General features: G+C 35.5%; 1 protein-coding gene across 11 annotated transcripts in view; it reads right to left on the reverse strand.

Annotated features, from left to right (window-relative positions):
• Nucleotides 1–13,280, reverse strand: part of ROBO2 (roundabout guidance receptor 2) — a 604,834-nt gene that overhangs the window by 12,539 nt on the left and 579,015 nt on the right. For 8 of the 11 annotated variants that reach the window (XM_032594777.1, XM_032594772.1, XM_032594775.1 and 5 more), the window contains one exon: nucleotides 2,535–2,708. In XM_032594777.1, coding sequence (XP_032450668.1) covers nucleotides 2,535–2,708 — 174 coding nt within the window. Of the gene's footprint in view, nucleotides 1–2,534; nucleotides 2,709–5,180; nucleotides 5,364–13,280 lie in introns of all 11 variants that reach the window. The other 3 variants (XM_032594773.1, XM_032594768.1, XM_032594767.1) reach the window with 1 other exon arrangement.

Genomic DNA, 13,280 nt, shown 5'->3' on the forward strand with positions numbered 1-13,280 from the left:
CTCAGAAGCCATAAATGTCGCACTGTAAAAATGATGGTATCCCAATACTGAAAAAGCGTATTTTCTTACATTAGTACTTAGAGGAGAGACACCTGACCTTGATAAATTATTATGTTCATGGGAAACAAACTTTTGCGGTGCTGAGCCACTGAGGGATAGAAGTTCTTTGGTATAGCAGCTGGCAGTAATTATTCTGATTAATTTACTCACAAAACACAATTTTAAAATGTATAAAGCAAAAGTTTTAGTGTAAAAATGTCTAGGCACTAAGTGCTGCTAAACAGCAACCTGCCCCAAAAGAATGGTTTGATTTCACATACAAATAATAAAAAAAATTATTACTAATGCCTGGATTGATACCATATAAATGCTATGACACATACATTTGCTATAAAATAGCAACATCCTTAAGGATAATCTGTAGAGTGTCATCTGCAATAAATGCCCTCATATCATAAATAAAACATCATTGGATCATACACTTGGGAAGACATGGGAGCCAAAATTCCCTTTGCAATATCACTACTTCCAAAATATTTCTACTAACAACACATAATCCATAACCTGGCTTTGCAATGCTGGCAAGTTTAAAAGTTAGGAACCTATTAGTTGTTGAGAAAGATAAGCAATGTATTGATCATGCTTTAAACTAGGTGGAAGCTTGCTTTAACCAGACATTCTGCTAAAAATTGCAAGGAAAGAATTTTAGGAAGAAAAGGAGAGCTCTCTATTTTGTTGATTTATATTTTATACCTTCCACATATTCTGGATATAATCTTCAAACATTTCAGAAAAAAACGTTTTTCTTCTCTTTTTCCACAACATTCATAGCAGAAAAACTATACAAAATTATTAATTCTGAGATTTATAAGTAGCATACCAGTGGGAGTGGTCCTTTTTATTTAGAGAGTATAAGATCAACACTATTGACTGCTTTAAGTGCTCAACTAATCTTCAGACCATCTGAGGCAGCGAGGCAGCGGTGAGCATTTTTGTTCAGCACAGGATATTCGCTTATAAAGCACCAAAATCTCAAGTGTACCTTTGCCCTCATATCCCATAAAACACTTCCCAATGAAAACAAAGTAACAGGAAAGATAAGGAAACCTAAAAGCTTTTAGAACAAGTTATGTTTGACTTTTAAAATCTTCCTTGCCTTAAAAAATGACAAAAGAAATCACAAAGATGGCTGCCAGATACAGACCTCCCCCACCCACCCAAACTAATAAAGAACAGATGTTTCTTTCCCAACTAGGCCTCATTCTGTCCTATAATGGTAAGTCCAAGAGAGTAAAATGAATGCTAAGGACTCACTCACAGCATCTCAATGCTGGCTGCACGTTAGATTCACTTGTGGAGCTTTAAAAACACTCATAATTGGTTTTCACCCAGAACAATTAAATCCCAATCTCCAGAGTACATTTTAAGAGTTCCCTAGATTGTTCTAATGCGCAGATTGGCTAGGTTCACTCTTGTGGTGTTTAGTAGAACTACCTCAAGACCAACTCTGTGTGTTTACAGGGGATAGTGCTGAGAAGAGGGAACAAATTTACCTTTGGCTCAGACATCAAACTAGGCTCTTTACATATACCATTTTAAATATTCCTTAGAATAAAACTTCATGATAAATAGTTGTATTCCTACATTTAAATGTATGAGAATTAAGTTGAACATATGGGAGATAAATCCTGCTCTGTAAAGCTACTGAACTCTTCTTTATTGAAGAAGGACATGTCCCAGGACTATTGTGCTTCCTGAAACCAACAGTGTTTGCTGTGCAAAGACTGAATGCTATACATAAATAAAAGGATTGGAATAGATCAACAAATGGGCCATGGGCCAAATTCAGCCACTGCCTGTTTTATCAATAAAGTTTTATTGGAAATCAGTCACACCCATTCATTTATTTTTTTCTGTAGCGACACTCAGACTACAATGGCAGTGAATAGTTGTGACACAGACTGTATGGCCAGCTAAAGTCAAAAATATTTACTATCCGGACTTTTATAGAAAAGTTTGCTGACCCATCCATTCGCTGATCTGTAGCTAGCTTTTAGGCCTGAAATTCATGAAACTAAAAAAAGTTACTAAGTTACAAATCATTTCATGGTCTTTTTCAAAAGTGAAATACCACTGAAGTTACCTTAATTTGATATCAGAAATGTTCCAAATTTAGTATCAGAAATGCATGCCAAGTGCCCATGCTACCTATGTTTTTTTTTTTCCCCCTAATCTCAAAAGGGAATGTTCACTAAAAGCATTGATGGAAAACTCCAGAACGGTAGCAAAATCAACATTGGAAAGTGGTATGGCATACATTTCTTGGGGCTTGGTAATATAGAAATAACTCCAGATTGTTAAAAAGAAAAAAAAAAGGGGGTGTTTTATTTAAACAAGACCGTATTGCTAGATTTTCTGCCTTGTTACGTAATTAGGCAACACCTAATCTACCATAGCTACTTTAATGTAGGTTAATGACTTGCACAGAGCACACCTCTTCAGTGAGGAGACAAGAGACAAGGAAACAAACCTACCGTCTGTCATTCCTTCCCTTCGATGAGGCAATGCTGGTTGTTGGTCCATTCTCCCTCCCTTGTGTTTTTTAGTGGGCCGAGGCCTCTGACTCTGACTCAGGGCTGCACTGGTATTACTGTCAGTAGAAAATGGGCTGGTTGGTCGAGGTCTTTGAGAGGAGGTAAAAGCTTTGCCTAAAAAGAAAACAAAGGGAATGTGGTACAGAGAACGTTACAAGGCAGTGATTGTGCGTGTCTTGTATTTCTGCTCTTACTTAGACTAACCTATAAACTTGCCTAGAGATGCCATTTGAAGATACCAAATACTGGTGCATCTCCATAAAAAAATGCCCTGTTGCATTCATTTTATCCAATTTTTAGTAACCAACACACTACCCGCTGAAAAAAATTTAATAAATGAATAAAAAAACAAATCCACCAACCAAAAGCTTGAGATTACTTGGTTTATTATTTAACCTTGATGATCTCAGTGATATTTTCATGGATATATGCAAATTAATGCTGCTTTTACTTCTTAAAATTAAGGAAGTTATTTCTTTTTTTTTATTTTTTAAAAATTTTTTTTTTTTCAACGTTTATTTATTTTTGGGACAGAGAGAGACAGAGCATGAACGGGCGAGGGGCAGAGAGAGAGGGAGACACAGAATCGGAAACAGGCTCCAGGCTCTGAGCCATCAGCCCAGAGCCCGACGCGGGGCTCGAACTCGTGGACCGCGAGATCGTGACCTGGCTGAAGTCGGACGCTTAACCGACTGCGCCACCCAGGCGCCCCAAGGAAGTTATTTCTGAAATGAATTATGTATTGTCTTATTTGCTTCATCAAATTTTATCCTTGGAATCTTATAAACTCACTTTCAGCACAGAAGAAATGTGTTGAAGTAAATGCATTTGAAAATTTACATGAAAGGTCTGCTCAAAGACATATATTAAACTGACCTTATCACCCATATAAATACACGATGAATTTTACTTCTTTTACAGAAACTCAATTGTATTAGTGTATAATATAGGATAGATAGCAGGTTAAAACCATCTTGCATATCCAAAGTGCAATAGGTATTTTCTGATGAATATTATTGTATCTGAGCAGACTCCAAATTCTCATTGCAAAATGAAATTGTGTTATGTCCTTTTTTTGAGCTTTAGTACATACCCAGGGAAGTTTATTTTGTGAAAAGGGTAGCTAATAAATTTTCAACATCTTATGATTTCAATACAGTGTTTATTATGGTGAGAGAGGGTCGGTTTATGTGCATGTATTTATTCTCTTGTGCATGTTTTCATTTCACACAAAATTATTGTACGTAGTTACATTTTCTTAAGTCAATGTGACATGATATTGCTTAATGCTTGATTAGATATTAGCATACATGCAAGAAATGCACTTATGCCTTCTAATTTATTAGTTTCCTTGCACTGTCTCACTGCTGTGCTTACAACTAGCCACAAAAAAAACCACTCAGGCAACATAAAGTTTCTGACTTATGCCTTATAAAGCAAGAAAATTCAAATAACCATTATATTACAACATACTTTAGTTCGGATGCTATATGAAAAATAAACCTCTGCAATGCTTGGAGAAAATTTTTTATACCATTTGACGATTCCTAATGCATACTCAAAAGAAATACTGATGTTATAATTCAGAGAAAATGTCCAAGACTGATTTTTATAACCTGAGAGTTTAGTGAAGGGTCAAAATCGTTTTTCTTCACTTTACTATTTGAATACTATTAAGATTTCAAAAATGCATTTAAAGTTTCATTAGTTTGTTTTGTAAGGTAGTTCAATTTAATTCATATAGTAGAACCTTCTTATATGTGCATTTAAGAATTATAGTCATATAAAAGCATGGATCATGCCAAAGTTATTTTTTTTCAGTAAAACAAACACTTACAAATTACTGATCTATTATTAGAATGACTCTCATATTCATTTTGGGGAAAATAATCAGATATATGAAAAATTACACAATCGGTACTCGATTATTCTCAGAAACCCAAAGTAGATTATGCTACAGAGCAATACGCATGCAGTCATCATTTTATTCAAGTTGCAAATGCAGTGGGTGTATCTTTAATTAGCATCCTTTAAAACAAATAATACATTATTGAGTTAAAATTTTAACAGCCAAACAATTAATAAGACCATCAGCCATTTGAACTGTTAGACTGACAGCCTTAGACCCAGTCACCCCATGCTGAGGGAGCCTTCCCAGAAAACCCATTTGCAGAAAGAAATGGGGCAAAGGAAAGTAATGGAGATAAAAGCTGAATAATTTTAATCACTGGGCACATTATTGATTGTGTGAGAATTTTGCAAAGTGTGAGTTATTGAAAATTTAATGGCAATCTCAGTTGCAGCTTGGCTGTAATATAGAAAGGAAGCATATTCCAATTAATCAGCAGAGCCATGAAGGGAAAGGGAAATAAAGGATAGAAGGTGGTGAGTAGGAGACTATTCTTGGCTCTGCAAAAGTAGCATCAGAAGAGAGTTCTGGTAATTGAGGATCCCAACCGTGGTCATGCATATTAAAGAAAGCCCTGCCGTCAGACTCACTGAAGAGAAAGAACAGGAGAAATATAGCTCGGTGTCTAAAGGATGAGAATCTCTCATGCAAAGAGTGTTGACTCGGAGTCTACCAACCTGTTCTTGTAAGGCTGGTTCCATCCAGCCTAAAACCAGCTTTATCTGCTGCTGCCACCAGTGCTTGTGCAAAGCTGCCGCTGGCAAAGATGGAGCCATCTGAGGAGCTACCTACACTAGATCTATGACTAGAAAAGTTACGATCCTCATCAGATGCAGAGCCCCATCCATTTACCATTGAACCTAAAAACAAATGTAGTTGTCTAGTGAGTGGGATATATTGGATAGCCCATCTGCTTGCACACACTCTGCTAAGGAACAAATAAGCTGCCTCAATTCCTCACTCCTCCTTGAGGCAAGTCTGCTTTCATCACCACTTCTCTAGCCACACGCAAGCATCATCCATGTTTTACACATTCCCAGCGCGGAAGAACGAGTGTTATTTAAAACCTGTATCTGTTTGCAACACGTGAACAAAACATGTTTCACAGGGTTCCATTCTTACATTGTTCGAATCATTACATACTCATTTTCCAAAAGAGAATTACTATGTATATCTTGTGTCCTACAATTCAGGGAGGAACGCTTTTGTGGAAGTAAATTATAGTGCGTAAACTTATCAAAGACTCAGATGAAGAAACAGTGTGAATATATCGTGAATTTAGTGTTGGCTTTAATGATAATTTCCATTAAATATACGCTTGTATACTGGGGAAGTGCTAGAATTATTCCAAGGATTTGAAATGCAAATTTAAATAATCAGGAAATATAACAACAAACATTATAAACCAAAAAAAAAATGTATAAATGATATCAGAGCAAATAGACTTAGAACAAAAGGAAAAAAATGTATCTTTGAAAATTTCTATGAATTTCAAAGCTCAGGATACTTTGTTGGTATTTTAATTGTTTTAGGAATTCTAGTTTTCTCTTTGTTGCTAGTCTTTGTCTTAGAAAATTAACCATTATCAAGAATACAATTGGCATTATTATGGATTTTTCTGCAAAATACAACATGGTGATAGAGGAAAAGAATCACCCTTTGATGTGCAAAATGTGAAAACACTGAGAAATAACTTTCATTCTTAATTTTTTGGCAAGTTATTTACAATTTTATATTTTTTCCTCAACCAAGTAATACTGAAACCGTAATCTATTACGTAATATAATTAACATTACAATATTTATTTAAGTTGTATACCATTACTTCATGACACAGTAAAGTGCCAAGTGTGGCTTAGCCTAAATTTTATAAAGAGAGGGCAAAAAGAAGTATTTATAAGAAGTTAATTTTAGCTTTTCTAAATAAACCAATCACATATTCACATAAAGAGATTAAATTCAAATGCTAGCGATTCCCTCCCCGGCCCCCGCTTTTTCTCCAATGTTTAAGAGACAACAGTATAGTTAGGAGTGTTGCTGTGATGAAGTATTTGTATGTGTAGTCTGGGTCCCAGGATACAGTAACATGGGTTCATGCACTTGCAAGAGAGAGAGAAAATAGAAACCAAAGGGGTTAGAAGAATCTGAGAAGCTAAAAGGGTGTTAAGTGTAGCAGAGAAAGATAAGAGCTTTGATTCTATTTGCCAAAAGCACAGGGATACACTTCTTACTTTCCAAACAAATTCCCCTGACACAGGCCACTGCAAGGAAGCGCAGATAACACCAGCAACCGAGCCTCCTCTGAGAGAACCATTTCTGAGTTAATAATCGCAAGTCAAGGACCAACAGCCCAAAACGAAGGAAGAAATGATGTCATGGGCTTTGCAGTATAATGCTACGGTAGATAAGAAAAAAGAAAATCAAAGTGATTCAGTCCATGATCACCAGAGAATATGAAACCCTAGAACTGAGGATAGTTTTGAAATACATGAAAGCTCATTCCTGTCCCTGCTATGTACTGTTTTCTGTATTTCTAAAGGTCTGCTGAACATCTGCAAATAAATCTGTGCTATCTGAAACTCACTCTCCAAACAAGCATCTCCTTTCCTACATCTCCAATTTCATTCCTAAGCTCCTCCTGATTTCCTTCTGGTCCCTTTTATCTTCAGCGTCATCTGAACTATTTTTCTCATCTATCACATGACTTGGTTCCTTCACTCAAAACCTTACCTAGTTTGCCAGTGCCACATTCAGCTAATGAGTTAAGCATCTGAGATCCTTCAATATGTAGTCCAGCCTCCCTTTCCAGCCCCAGACCCTCTTAAGAGCCTGTGTACTCCCACTGCCTTCCCTACGTAGCCTTACCTCTCATTCCTTAACACATCTCTGGATTGTCACTAACTCTATGGACCACTGTCAAACTTTAAAGTCCAAATCAATATCCCTTCTATCACCTTGATTCCACCTCACCTCGAACTCTGTCTTAGGAAGAATCAATTTCTCTGCTTCCTGTGTTTTTCAAACACTATGCATACAGTAGTGTTATAAGGTCTCTACAAACTATAGTTTGTTTCATATAAGGGTTTCTTCTTAGACAGTGGAACTCTAGAAATTAGGGACTCTTACTTATTTTCATATTTTTTCTATAGGTGCTTTTCTATAGGTGTTTTGTTTTCTATAGGTGCTTTCTATAAGTGTTTCAACAAACATTAGGCATACTGGATTAAATGTCTTCAACATTCTCATTACTCAGCATAATTTCTATGTGATTCTATCCCTTGTGCCATTTCCCAGCAATGAACTTATGATACTTATAGAAAAAATGTACTCAAAAGAACTTCTAAAAAATATAGTAAACAAGGAATATAATGTCAGTCAACTTTTGTTGATAACTTGGAAAACAGGAAAAGAAGTGAGTTATTACCCAAAAGGGAAAATTTTAAAAATGATTAATATACATATCTTGGCTATGCTTTGATACACTTGAATATAGATATTTGTCAATATCTTGATCAAAGTAAGATAATATTGTTATATTAAGTGGCAATTTACTTTTTTTTCTCCTGAACTATCTATCCACACTCAACCATCTATCTTAATGTATTTAGTCCATTTTTGAAATAACTGAGTCTTTTTGTTTTTTTCCCGTTAATGTTGGCTTGCTGTGTGGTTCCAGCTTGAGGATTTGACATTTTTACAAATAGTCTCTGAACCTGAAAATGTAGGAAAAATCCTATACCACAGCAGTGCCACTACAGAAATGCCACTTACGGACATCTCTTAACAGAGTTAGCTTGACTTTTTCAAAAACACTCTGTTCATCTCCTGTGATAGTGAGTCCTTCATATAAGGATTTCAATGTACAAGTTTGCCAGTCCCTAAACATACCAACTACTTTCCTGCCTTTGTGTCTTTGCTCTGAGTTTATCTCGATTGTTAATGCAACTTTCCATGCCCTCAGAAATCCCAGTTATTCATGAAGTTTTCTTTGGTGCTTTCTTTTTTCTTTCTCTGGGAAAAGAGAGTAGCATGGAAGACATGGCTTCAAGTAGGTTTTGGTCAATATAGAAAGAACACCACTTCTGTTTTCTTTACTACTCTATGTAAGAGCTAAGAAATTAGATAGATGACTTCAGAGTTGAAGACACACGTGTCATATAGATTTGGCCATGGTGGACCACAGGAATCCTCATCACTAAAGAGAGGCAAGTGCCCTCAGTTCCTATAGTTGAGTTCACCTTCAAATGGAGAGCAAGAAGGAAACACATCAAAAGAAGGCAATAAATTTTCTTTTTTCTTTGTCCCTTGGACTTTATCTTTGATAGCCCCTCTTCTGTAGTTAAATGTGATATATGGAGTGGGTGCATTTGTGCAGAACATTTTTATAGAAAATTGACAATACATCATGAATTAAAAACATATAACATAAATTAAATTTCATCCATGTTGTAAAATTGTTTTTTAAATATATTTTTTCATGTTATTTATTTTAGAGAGAGAGCATGAATGGGGAAGAAGGGCAGAGGGAGATAGAGAATCCCAATCAGGTTCCATGCTCATGACCTGAGCCAAAATCAAGAGACAGATGCCCAACTGAGTCACCTAGGCACCATATAAAAGTGTTAAAGTTTATTTAGCAATCACTGATTTACCCTATCTGTGGCTGCCATGCTTGTTCTTTCTTTAGATTTAAGCATCAAGAGTGATCTGAACATATATGTAAACCAACACAAGAAAGAAGACAATGATAGGAGGAAAAGAAAAACATTGATTCATGAATTAGAAAGTAAGCAAGTTTGGGGATAACTGGTTTACTTTCATAAAGGTAAATATAAAAATTAAAATTAAAATAAGATAAAAACAGAAAGGAAGGCAAACCATAAGAGACTCTTAAATTTAGGGAACAAACTGAGGGTTGCTGGAGGGTGGGTGGGGGAATGGGCTAAATGGGTGATGGACATTAAGGAAGGTACTTGTTGGGATGAGCACTGGGTGTTATCTGTAAGTGAGGAATCACTGGGTTCTACTCCTGTAACTAACTTGAATGTAAATAAATAAATTTTAAAAAATTAAAATGAACATGAAGTGAAAGAGTTCAGGTAGAGATTCTTTACAAATTATACACAATCCATCCAATTTGACATGTTATAGCCCCAAACATAATCAATACATATTTAAACATTTAATGAAAAATGAATTTATGCCACATAGCCAAATTTATTTGTGTTTACATTTTCAATCTTCTGAAATTTCTCAGGCTTAAAGTTGCTGAAAGGCCAAAAAAATCTCAAATTTATTCAAGCTATTAAAGAAGAACTGCATATAGGACATTAAGTTGTTGCTCAAATGTTACTGAGCAGTAAAATACCATGATAAAGTGGCATCTTTCTGTGTCTCTATTACATCTTCAGCACTAAAATTAATTTATGATCAGTCATCAATTCATTTACATGTCGTTTTATGCTAAATCCTTCCTTGCTGATAAATGCTTATTCTTAGATCCATTAAGCTAGAGTAAAGTCTGTGCTTTATAATATGACCCTGCTAATTGTTGCATTACCATTTTTATGAGATACAAAAACTGGCTGTCCCCCATTTTTTTAGCCAATATTTAATCGAGGAACCCTTCCTATTAAGTGCAATCAGTCTAACTATGTGTTAAGTAAAATCTTCAGCTATACTTGTCTTTGGATAAATCAATCCAAATATTGACCTCTGCTTAAATGGAGAAAAACATGTCTAATATTTAGAAATTCTTCTCTCCCTCAAACATATTGAATATGCAACAATTCCACCTGCATTCCTCAGAGAGAGAAAGAATGTGTAATATACATGAAAGCAAAATAAGCAATTAAAAAATGTCTTCCTTGGGACATATGACACCTGTTAGCTTGCTCCACTCAGGTGAATATGTGATGTTCCCCTTTTATCTGCGAAATCTGAAGTAAATATTTAATTTCTTTTTAAATACATCACAGTCTAAGATAATGATTTCATTATTTTCGGCATCATCTCTGAAGTTCTCCTAATACTACAATATTTTCCTTAAGTTTTTGCAACAAAAACAAGGCATCAGGTCACACTTTTAAGTGGCCAATTCTCTAAAAGCTGTGTGGTCGAGTAAGGTGGTGAGGCTGCCAGGTTTTACTGTGTTCAAAATGATCTGGTTTGGGAGTTCCAGTAAAACCTCCAAAGACATAAAATACAGAAAATATAGAGCCGCGATTTCCTTTCAGCCGTGGTATTTATGTGGGGTCCAGCAGTTAAGGAAACTTTTATTCATTTCACTTCATGGCTTTCCCTCTTGGTTGTACTTTTGGTGATCAGTGAAGCAGTTAGAATCTTGGCTTCATGCTCAGGACATTTTCCTTCTGTCCTCTCTCACACTGCCTTCTGTTTCTTTTTTCCTGTGGTGGAGTCATTAAATGCAGGAAACACTTACCCTTGACTCCCATCATGGAAGATATAGAAAGAAGTATTAACTCCTCTCCCTACCCTGTTGCCCAAAAATGGTGAATTTGGCATTTAGGAAGAAATATAGCAAGCATATTCCTAAAGACTGAAATAATTCCATACGTTTACTTTCTAGCCCAAATCGGTGTGATGTGCTATAATCAAGATAGTTTTAGACTTTATTACTACCGAAGAGATTTAAATTATGCTATAAATAAATTAAAAATGAGATTCCCCACAAAAAGTGCTGATACAGATGATTCTTGTTAGCAAGAGTCACCATAACTGAATATAGAACTAAATGTAAGATAATAAGTAATAAAGGTTACAGCTAAAAATTAATATTTTTTACTCTTGATTAAGTGCATGGGGGAAGGATTAATGTTTCCAGAGATAAAATTATATGTTGTATTTGTATGAATATATATTCATATATGTACACACATACATGCATGCATGCAGAAAGGAAGAGAGACACAGAAAGACAGAGATAGAGATCTGTATGTTAGGTAATAGACCAAGAGATCATTTTCCTTTAAAATATGTTAAATTCAGAGATTAAAAAAAAAGTTGGTCATATCCAGAGCAAGGATCATGGTCATTTATCTTGAAAGTAAGATACTTATTTTGAAAATTCTTTTGCCACCTATCAGGTGGGTATAACCTTAAAAGATGTTAAACCCCTCTGTGACCCAATTTTCGCATCTGTAAAATAAGAACTAAAATAGGTTTGTGATAGGTAAGGGATTTAATATATGTTAAAACTTTAGGACAGGGATCAGCAAACTTTTCTGTAAAGTGCCAGATACCAAATGTTTGAATCTTTGCTGTCTCTTTTCATTTGTTTCATGTTCTCTTACAATTGTTTAAATATGGAGGCAACATTCTTAGCTCATGGAGTCACAACAAAAAATCAGGTCACTGCTTAAAGAGTGCCTTGCACTTACTAAGGGCTATATATGCACAAGATAGTATTCTTCTTGTTGATGGCATTATTATCATTATCATTATTATCATATTTAAATTCCTAGCCAACAGTTTGGAAGGAAGAGACATTTGGTAAATGTTTGTTGTAGGAATAAATAAATAATATAGTAGACTTGCAAATACATTTTCCACATTACTGTTTTAGAAACTGAATGTTTATTTCTCCCTAAAATTCATGTGTTAAAAGCCCTAACCCCTAATGTTATAGTATTTGGAGGTGGGGTCTTTGGGAGGTAATTAGGTTTAGATGAAGTCGTGAAGGTGGGTTCATCAGACAGAATTAGCAAACTTTTAAAAAAAAGACCAGAGAGCTTGCTGTCTCTAGTTGCCTTTTGAGAACACGCGTGGAGATACCTGGTTGTAAGCCAGGAGGAGAAATTCACCAGGAACCAAATCTCCTGGCACCTTGATCTTGGACTTCCCAGCCTCCAGAGCTGTGAGAAATAAATGTTTGTTAAGTCACCCAGTCAATGGCATTTTGTTAGAGCAGCCTAACAAGACTAAGACATTGAGATTATGGAATAGGAAACTGCTGATATTTTCCTTTCTTCTTGCTTTTCCATTCATGGACCATTATTTCAAAATTTAAGATGTCTATCACAAATTACTTAGTTGTTTTGAAAATATCTGGAATTTATATAATTATTTCTTTATAAAGATGGGCGCTGCACTTATTCCTTAATGTGATTAAGTGTTGGAATGTTATATATACAAGTAAAATACACACCGGCTTTTTAGCCCATCTCTGTGTTACCACTGGACTATCATTCTGGTTGGATTTAGAGTTTCAGGGAATGGAATGTAACTTTTTGTCCCATTTAATAAAAATGGCTCTTAGTCTCATGAAAATGAAAATCTCTACCAAAGAGTTTAGGTGAAAGTCATGACTGAATTCCTCACACCACGTACGAATGTAGAACCCTGAGTAAATTACAGTAGAATCAGAACCCTCTCTGTGGGCACTTACCATCTTAGAAACATAAAAAGCCAATGGCAACAGTGTCTGTTTTTACTGCCCACCTCAATTAAGGCCATTAAACTAGGTTTAAGGGTCTGAAGAAAACATAAACACATTAGAACAATATTCATCAGCATGTTGATTTCTGTAACATTTGGTCCATACATACATTCACCTTAGGGCCATCCCCATGTATGCTTACATGTGCATATGTGTGCACACACACACTTACACACTCACATATGCTTACAATCCTATTTACACCCACACACACCTACACACACTCACACAGAGCCCTAAATACACTCACACATGCAGTTATAATCACAAACCCTATCAATATTCTTTCACACACACATCCCACACTCACTCACACTTCC

This window comes from Lynx canadensis, chromosome C2 (genome assembly GCF_007474595.2).
Source record: "Lynx canadensis isolate LIC74 chromosome C2, mLynCan4.pri.v2, whole genome shotgun sequence".
Taxonomy (NCBI): domain Eukaryota; kingdom Metazoa; phylum Chordata; class Mammalia; order Carnivora; family Felidae; genus Lynx; species Lynx canadensis.